This window comes from Lupinus angustifolius, chromosome LG01, assembly GCF_001865875.1.
Source record: "Lupinus angustifolius cultivar Tanjil chromosome LG01, LupAngTanjil_v1.0, whole genome shotgun sequence".
Taxonomy (NCBI): Eukaryota; Viridiplantae; Streptophyta; class Magnoliopsida; order Fabales; family Fabaceae; genus Lupinus; species Lupinus angustifolius.
In genome coordinates this window covers 23612610-23622734 of record NC_032009.1, presented here as the reverse complement: position 1 = coordinate 23622734, position 10125 = coordinate 23612610, and the positions used below count along the sequence as shown (strand labels likewise).

Sequence of the window (10125 nt, the reverse complement as noted above, 5' to 3'; positions counted from 1 at the left end):
AGTCCCAACCCTTGCAATTACGTTATTGTCCTTATCGATTTATGCGTAATTACATGTTTACCACGTTGCAATCTCAAACCGTAACACCGGGTGCGGTCATTATCTTTGATTTCGTTTTCCCTAATATTTGTGGAGTGGGCTCCACTCGCTCCGACTGTTATGCTGACGTGGATCAAAGCATGAGCCTACGTTTCATCTTGGAACTTTCAGATATTCTCATATTCCTTAATTACTGGAGTTTAGTCATCATATTGAGAAAATACTAATTTGATTTTTATTTTATAGTATTTGTATTAAAATACAATTTCTTAGAGATTATCGAGATGTTATTATTTAATTTTATAAAAAGGGTGAACAAAAACCTAAAACAATAGAAGATAAATTATACAATGAGGAGAAGATCTATAGATTAAAAATTAAATAATAAATATTATCACTTATAAAAAATGAAAATATTAATGTTAAAATTACAAAATTCAAAGGATTTAATATGTATACACTGACAGTGTAAATATTTTTTACACTGTCAGTAATTCATCCACCATTGATTTGTTCACCATCACTGACTCTCAAACAAAAGTAATACAAATCAACGGTGGATGATATACTGATAGTGTAAAAAACTTTACTCATGGATTTTAAACTCAAATTCAAATATACTTAAACAAATAAGTTATATATACCAACGGGTGTTGGTTCAAGTGATACATGTTTGATTTCCCTTAAGCAAGACCTCAGGTTCGAATCTTGTGGATGACGCAAATATCTCCCGGAGAGCTAGCCCCACATACTTGTGGATGTTTCCGGCTCAGACAAGATTGTTCCAGTGCGAGGATACCTTTGGGAAACAAAAAAAATAAGTTACATATTTCTTAATTAATCTCTATGTGATTTCACATTTTGAAATCGTTGAATAATTAATTCATTGGTTCATTCATGCATCTCTCATCCAATTATGTAACATATTTTTCGCAAATTTTTAGTTGAATTTCCCCCCTACAATTGTATTGCTAATTTTGAAGGAATATAAAATAACGGTAAACAACATATCCTCTACTTTCAGCCAACTTATTTGAAAGATTATTGATTCATTTTATAGAATCGAATTTAATATTATTATGCATATCAATGATCTAAGACTCAAATTGATTATCAAACATCATCAAATCAATTGAATAGAAATCATGTGGATAAAATTTGTAAATTCAATGAGTTTTGTGATACAAAAAAACAAGTGGATATTTCTTTTGAAGAAACGATCAAATTCCTTTAATTGCATATATACAACATTATAAAATAATTAAACTCCATAATGATTTGTTTTCCACTATAAAAATACAGAGAAAGAAAATTATATGCACGGATAGATAGTATAAGAGTTTTCTACATTGGTAATTGATTATCCATCATTCATTTTTTAATCATCATTAACTCTTAAAAATACAAAATTATAGATAATATAATAAATGTGTATAAATTTTTACACTAACAATTCATAATATTACACTAAAAAGTAAGTTCCATCATTTGTTGATATATAAGTGGTATAAATATTAATGCACACCCTCAAACATATACACCAGTACAGTACCCGTCCCTGAGTTTATATCTATATTATATATAAAGGCAAAACTTGAAATAACTTCATTCATGGTGTAATTTTCATTTCCTATATTGCCCTTAACATTATTTAATTTTTCAAAAAAACTATATAATCTTAAGTAACTACCACTAATACATTAATTAACCACATATCTCACCTTAAATTAAACATTATCATAAATATAAAAATATAATATATAAAAATTGAATATATAATATTACACAATATTTGTCGGTAGGCAGGAAGTGCATGTACACACTAATGTTAATAAATGTCATGTTAGTAACATTGTTTAAGGAGTATGAGAATAAATTATATTACAACAATTTTTGTTTACTTTGTATTGGAAAATTGGATTATCTAAAATTAGTAATCAAAACTTCCTACATTCATATTTTTATTCTTTAAGGTTAATGTACAATAAAATAAAAATTCAAAAAAAAACAATAGATTTAAGATTGAGAGAATAATATGGAATGGGGGAGCGTTAAACTTAAATAAAAATATATATGAAATGGTATATTTTTAATATTGTAAAATTCACTTATTTTTTAATGGAGTCTCGAGTGCAACTTGAAACTTGAAAGTGCATGACTAGTTTTGATGGTTTTCGGATAAAAGGTACGGGAAATGTATTTGGATAGTTGGGCTCTCTCTCTTTGAAAACGGTTTTGCTTTCCCACCCGAAAAACGGTGGCCCACTTTTCAATCCAATCCACCTCTCTCAACCCAAACAGGAAAAGTATAAATTGACAGTAAATATATTTCCCACATTCTAGTGAGTTTTTATTTATTCAGTGTTATTAATATTATATTAATTATCATATCTAAGTAGCAATATATTAATATATTGGTTCATTCATTCGTTAAATTTTATATTTATTAAATTATATATATATATATATTACAGTAAATGTAATACATTGAACATAAATATTATTATTTATAATACATAATTTAATTATTGAAATAGTTATTGAGAAGTCATATCACATGTAACTTTTGTTGTTTAAATTTTATTGTATCATTTTTAGAACTATGCAATTTTCATACACAAACTAAATATGATTGATGCCATACAATATAGTTTGATTGATTTTGATTAGTGTTGATCAATAAAATATCTAATATAATTATAATATTATATTAATATGATGTTCGATTTTTCGATTCATTTGACTAATATGATACAATATTTATAAGTGTGGTATCATTGCTTATAACATGAGTAGTTACATCAAAATATTATAATACTCCTTAATCCATTCAGTTATGATGTTGTTATATACAAAGGTATGCATATTAATGTAGACACCTACCGCCTAAGCCAATTCAAATGGCAATTTTCTTGGTTGGTTCAACTATCTTTTAACCCAATTGGGGTTGGTTCGATGTCTAGATGCGGGTTTGGTTGGAACCAAACCAACCCTTTTACTGATCAAAATGAAACACAAAACATAAAAATTAAATAGTACTTAGATTTTTATTATTCAATCATACAAATATGTTGAATTTCATATCATAATTTGTTTCATCCTAATTTCATTGTTGCCTCTAACACTCTCCTACCTTATTCTACTTTTACTGATAAGGCCAAGTTAAAATGTGAAATGGATGTTAATTCGCTTCAAAGCGAGCTATGTTTTAGTTGTTGCATTAAAAAAATGTGGTAATTGATTACCGTTTTTCTTTCATTTCCTAGAAGTCGCGAATCCAATGTATAACTTTTGTACAGAAGTCGTGACACCTTTTAACGACTTTTTGGTGTGTTAGTTATATTGTTTAAAAGTCAGATTTCTAATATACGATTTATGAGTATGTTATTTTTGAAGTTTAGAAGTCATACATTGGATTCACGACTTCTGTATAAAAGTCGTGACATCATTTAACGACTTATGGACGTGTTATCTGTATCGTTTAAAAGTCAGATTTTCCAATGTACGACTTATGATTATGTTATTTTTGAAGTGTAGAAGTTGTGATTTGCTTTAACGACTTCTACAAGTAGTTTAAAATTGTTTATTAGAAGTCGGATTTTTGCATATCAACTTCAAAACTTGTAAAGCGTTTTCCTCACAAAAGTCGTAGATTGAGATCACGACTTCTACAAAACTCGGTAGCGAGTCACAAATTTGACCGATGAGAATAACGACTACTTAATCTAATGGATAATAATACAATTTACATAGATGTGAACTAACTTGCGGTTCACAAGATAATCTTTACCTACAAACAATGATATATTTCACCATCCCATTAAATATTTTCTTTCATCATCATAAACAGACATAATTGTTTCATAGACTTATCTCAACTCAAACATACTTGATTTACATACTTATCTAATCTCATTTACTCTCCTTTATTTTTTTATCAACCCTGATTTCATTTAAAGAGAATGCAAAAAAAAAAAAAAACTTACATAAAAACTTACATGGGAAGTACATAATCACTATATTGTTTAGTTGGGTAGAAAAGGGAAGAAAATAATTTTTTAACCCAATCACTTACCTTCATCTTATAGTATTTTACATTGTCTCTCCAGGACCGTTATCCACAACAAGAAACACTACGTGGCCTTCGTCTGAACTCTATACGAGAGCTTACTATCTTACCTTCTTCACCTTCTCCTTCTTCACATCACTCCTTACCCTTATCCCCTTAAACCTTCACACTCTCAAACCCAACAATATAATAACACAACGAACCACAACGAACCATAACCACTTTCTCACTTCATTTCTAAACACCCTATTCAACAACACCAATGTTATTTCATTACCCTCTTCTCAATTTCTGAATGCAACCTCGTTATATAAAATGACCCTTTCACCCTCTCTTTCCCTACCCAACCCTTCCCTCTTTTCCACCACGTTCCTAAACCCTAACAACAACAACAACAATAACTGCATCAACCTCAACAACGTTAACCTCAACAAACACTTACTCCGCCACAGGTTCCACTTCCAGGCACGCGCCAAGTCGCGTGAAATAGTCCTCGGAAATCCTTCTGTAACACTAGAGAAAGGAAAATATAGCTACGATGTGGAAACCCTAATTAACAAGCTTAGTAGTCTTCCACCGAGGGGAAGCATTGCTCGATGCCTCGATTCCTTCAAGAACAAGCTTTCTCTCAATGATTTCGCATTAGTGTTCAAGGAATTCGCGCAGCGCGGCGATTGGCAGAGGTCTCTGCGTCTTTTTAAGTATATGCAGCGCCAGATATGGTGCAAGCCGAATGAACATATTTATACTATTATGATTACCTTGTTGGGTAGAGAAGGGTTGCTTGATAAGTGCCGCGAGGTGTTTGATGAAATGCCTAGCCAAGGTGTGCCACGCAGTGTGTTTGCATACACTGCGGTTATTAATGCTTATGGGCGGAATGGTCAGTATGAGACTTCGGTTGAGTTACTTGATAGGATGAAGCAGGAGAGGGTTTCGCCGAGTATATTGACTTATAATACTGTGATTAATGCTTGTGCTAGGGGTGGTTTGGATTGGGAGGGTTTATTGGGGTTGTTTGCTGAAATGAGGCATGAAGGGGTACAGCCAGATGTTATTACTTATAATACATTGCTTAGTGCTTGTGCTCATAGGGGGTTAGGCGAAGAAGCTGAAATGGTGTTCAGAACCATGAATGAAGGTGGGATTTTACCTGATACGATGACTTACCGTTATCTTGTGGACACATTTGGTAAGTTGGATAAACTTGACAAGGTTTCGGAGTTGCTTAGGGAAATGGAGTCCGGGGGTAATTTGCCAGATATTACCTCTTATAATGTGCTGTTAGAGGCTTATGCGGGATTGGGGGCCATGAAAGAGGCAATGGATGTATTTCGGCAGATGCAGGCGGCAGGGTGTGTGCCGAATGCGGCGACATATAGTATTTTGTTGAGTTTATATGGAAAGCGTGGGAGATATGATGATGTTCGTGATCTTTTTCTTGAAATGAAAGTAAGCAACACAGACCCTGATTCTGGTACTTATAACATTCTCATAAATGTCTTTGGGGAGGGTGGATATTTTAAGGAGGTAGTCACTTTGTTTCATGATATGGTGGAGGAGAATATCGAGCCAAACATGGATACTTATGAGGGTTTGATATTTGCTTGCGGTAAAGGAGGGCTCTATGAAGATGCCAAGAAAATTTTACTTCATATGAATGAAAAGGGAATAGTGCCAAGTTCCAAGGCTTACACTGGGGTAATTGAAGCATATGGGCAGGCTGCACTTTATGAAGAAGCTCTTGTTGCATTTAACACTATGAATGAAGTGGGAAGCACCCCAACTGTTGCGACCTGCAATTCACTCATTCATGCATTTGCAAGAGGGGGATTGTACAAAGAAGCAGAAGCAATTTGGTTGAGGATGGGGGAGTCTGGTTCATCACGGAATGTTCATTCGTTCAATGGTGTGATTGAAGCTTTTAGGCAAGGAGGCCAGTATGAAGAGGCTGTAAAAGCTTATGTTGGGATGGAAAAGGAAAACTGTGATCCTAATGAGCAGACACTTGAAGCAGTGTTAAGTGTGTACTGCTCTGCAGGTCTTGTCGATGAGAGTGAGGAGCATTTCCAAGAAATTAAAGGATCAGGAATTCTGCCAAGTGTCATGTGCTATTGCATGATGCTGGCTCTTTATGCTAAGAATGACAGGTCAGTATTCTTTGATTCATACTGCAGTGCCTTCTGTGTCATTTTACAAATATCGGAATTCCACTTTCTGATTTTAGTTTGAAGTACTTATAATTGTGGGGTGCTAACAGATACCAATCAATGATCTTAAGCATGCCCCGCTACTATGATATTCTCAGTGATGCACATTGTTATTTCTAATGCTTTATTTTAATTTTATAATTAAGCTTATCTTCTAACTTGGTTTCAGGTCAAATGAGGCCTATAATCTTATTGATGAGATGGTCACAACGAGGGTGTCAGATATTCACCAAGTGATTGGAAAAATGATCAAGGGAGATTATGATGATGAGTCTAATTGGCAGATTGTAGAGTATGTCTTTGACAAGCTCAATTCTGAAGGATGTGGATTGGGAATGAGGTTCTATAACACACTATTAGAAGCTCTTTGGTGGATGTGCCAGAGAGAAAGGGCTGCGAGAGTGCTAAATGAAGCATCAAAGCGAGGGCTTTTCCCTGAACTTTTCCGTAAAAATAAACTTGTGTGGTCTGTGGATGTACACAGGTATATTGGCAACCAATTTTTTATAAGCCCATATTCTTTAATAAATGAAAACACATACAAAACCTACTCAATTTTGATATATTGATAAATAGAATATTCAACTTTCAATTTCGGAACATGTCTCCATAGGTAATTTACGTTCAGATAGAATGGTTAATTTACCTTCACTAAGGAATCTATGAATGATTTGGTAGTTGAAGAAATATAAGTGTGAGAATGACTGCAGATGGAACAACCAACAAAGTGGATAGAAGTGACTGATGAAACCATTTATTCAATTTTCAAGGGGCTTAAATGATGAAATTGAAAATTGAGAGTCTATTATTCTTAATCCTGAAAACTTGGGCATTCTATGAGTTTTTTTTTGTTTGGAATTATCTGAAACCTAAAGCTTGATTATCTTGCAGGATGTGGGAGGGTGGTGCATTAACAGCACTGTCAATTTGGCTGAACGATATGCAGGAGATGTTCTTGACTGGAGATAATCTTCCTGAGCTTGCAACAGTTGTTGTGGTGTAAGTTGCTTTTGCCTGTAAAACTATTCATTTAATCTTATTTATTTTCTGCACCACAAACCTGGTTAAATCCTTGTTACTAGAAGTATGGTGTAACAATGGTGAATAATAATTGGTTTGCATCTTATCCACTTTGATTACGAATAGATGGAAAGTGCATTGGTCTACATGTATTTTTTATTTGGAAAAGAAAAATCAAAGGATTTATCTTGAATCTGATTTAGATCACCAGATAAAGCTTTCTAACTTGAATATATTTTCCCATTACTCAGACGGGGTCGAATGGAGAAAAGCACAGTCGCCCAAGATTCTCCTATTGCAAAGGCCGCCTTTTCATTCCTGCAGGATAATGTTCCATCTTCATTCACTTTCCCTGCATGGAACAAAGGCCGCATCGTATGCCAGCAGTCACAACTGAAGCGAATTCTGTCAGGCACTGAATCATCTTCAAATAGAACAAAAAAGGATAAATTAACATCTTTAAGTAATACCCCACTGACCAGTGCAGGAGCTATAGGATCCAAACCTGATGCTCTAAGTGGTAAGGCTAATGATGTTGATTCTAGAACTGACAGTACTAGAACAGAGCTTTTAACAAGTGCAGTTTAGATTAGAGAAATATAGACATTGCATTCATTACTTTCCCGCACCTTGTTTAGGTTGATTGAAAATTAAGTGTAGGGCACATATCACATATTTGTTACACTAATGTTCTTAAGTAGGCTGGCTTTCTGGTCATCAAAATTTTGCCAAATATATTATTCTGGAGGAATCTGAAGGAGCTCAGTTTGCTAGAAACACTGTTATTTACTATCGGTATACATTTTTTTTCTTTTTTTTATTAAAGGTTTATATGCTAATATTAGTCGACCTCACCTTGTTGTTATTTATATGCTAATATTAATAACAGACTGATCCTGACAATTTTTGTTTCATACACACACACCAAACTACGTAGTTAAATCTCATACCCTTCAGGGTGAGTTTCAAATGAAGTAGGCTCCATACTTGTATAGTATGCATTATTTTTAAAGTAAACTTGTCATATTTGATGGTGCACGGTAGAATGAGAGTATGTGAATATGAGATTAAACTATAATCGAATGACAAAACCATACTGATGTGAGATAATGTGTATATCAGTTTGTGTAGCATTGCTGATCCAAATATAAATTTTAGCCTACATAGCAAAACCCATCTAGGAAATCATTTTATATCACACATTGGATAATTTGTGTAGAAACATTAGACTGAAGTGAAGTGTGGGTGGTGTAACACCTCAATTTAGATAATAATATACGAGCAGAAATATGTCCATAAACAAAAAATTCTACTGCATTAAACTTTTCCTTGATATATATATATATATATAAAAATATCATTAACTTAAATCCACGTAATAATATGGACTTTGTCTAAAGAGGATAAAAACAAAGTCTTAAAATACTCTCAAATTAATAAATGTCTCCATAAAATGTACAAGATAAAATTAGCAAATAAAAATAAGCTATCATTTACAATAGTGACTTATTGCAAATCTCAGTAACACTATAATGACAAAACCTTTGAAAATATGACATTCCTAGCCATAACAAGTACAGAAAATCTCCATAAGGAAACAACAAAAGAGAAATAACAATATTTTCACTTAATTTTATATTTTAGCTCATTACACATGACTTAAATATAAATAAGAGGAGAATAAATATGACACATCATAATGCTTCAACAATTTGCATATAGCATTAATCGCCTCAAACTCTCAGTCCATGATTAAAAGTTTTGCACGCAATATGCCTGCTGGAGGTGCCTGCCCCTCACTCAGTGCCCTGAGTTCGTAGGAATGTCTTACCCCATTTTTGTTCTGGGGATAAGCCCGTCTTCATGTAACTAAGAATTCGGTTGCCTGTGCCCAGGTCAGTCAATAGATCTAAAGATCCCCTTCATCAGTTAACATAATCAGATTAAAGACCCCATTACAATAAACATAATTGGATATGATTATAAGTAAATAAAAGTATAAGCATCACATAACAAAATATAACATAATAAATAACATTTATTCAATGTCCATCATATAAAGAAAACTAGGAACAATATGTAATTTTTTTATAAACTCTAATGTGAGAATATATGCTGTTAGTTTAGTGTAATAAAACAATAGCCTTTAGTAGAAATATATGCTTAAAGCTGTTCATCAATTACAGGTTTAGTAGAAATATTACATATACATATTAGTATACGTATATCATGATTATCAAAGTGACATTCATTTACTATAATAATAATGATAGTAATATAGGTACCACCAATAATAGATAATAAACTCAAGTATGCTACTAATTCTATTTACCTGTTATAGCATATAATTCAATTCAATCATTTGAAATGTTAGTATGGCAGCAAAACAATACAATTGTAAATTAGGAATTTCAGAATATTGGGCCTCATAAACATTCATAAGCATAAATCTCAATTAATTTGAAATATAAAGCAAACACATAATTAAGACAATTGTATATAGAAGTGCAAAGTCAGGTGTGTGTTATTGGCAACAATTTATGATGGAACCATATATATATATATATATATAAAAGAATATGTAGTAAAACAAGAAATGATCCACAAGGTATAAACTATAATTAACATTTATCATTCTACCTTTAATTCTTCCTTATTCATGGAGTTTTAAGGGGTTTTAGTGTTACCTGATAATGAGTTTATGTAGAAACTTTGTTTCTTCCCTTTTCTTCCTAATTTTCCTTTCCTTCTCTAGTGGCTGCTAGGGTTTCTCTTTCTCCTTACTCT

The 10125-nt window shown here is 32.7% G+C and overlaps 1 protein-coding gene across 1 annotated transcript; it reads left to right on the top strand.

The window, feature by feature from the left end:
* LOC109357191 (pentatricopeptide repeat-containing protein At1g74850, chloroplastic) lies at window positions 4156-8112 on the top strand. The gene is made up of 5 exons (XM_019600974.1): window positions 4156-4319; window positions 4353-6258; window positions 6488-6802; window positions 7210-7317; window positions 7590-8112. The coding sequence occupies exons 2-5, from the start codon at window positions 4424-4426 to the stop codon at window positions 7924-7926; spliced, it is 2595 nt and encodes an 864-aa protein (XP_019456519.1). The 5' UTR covers window positions 4156-4319; window positions 4353-4423; the 3' UTR covers window positions 7927-8112.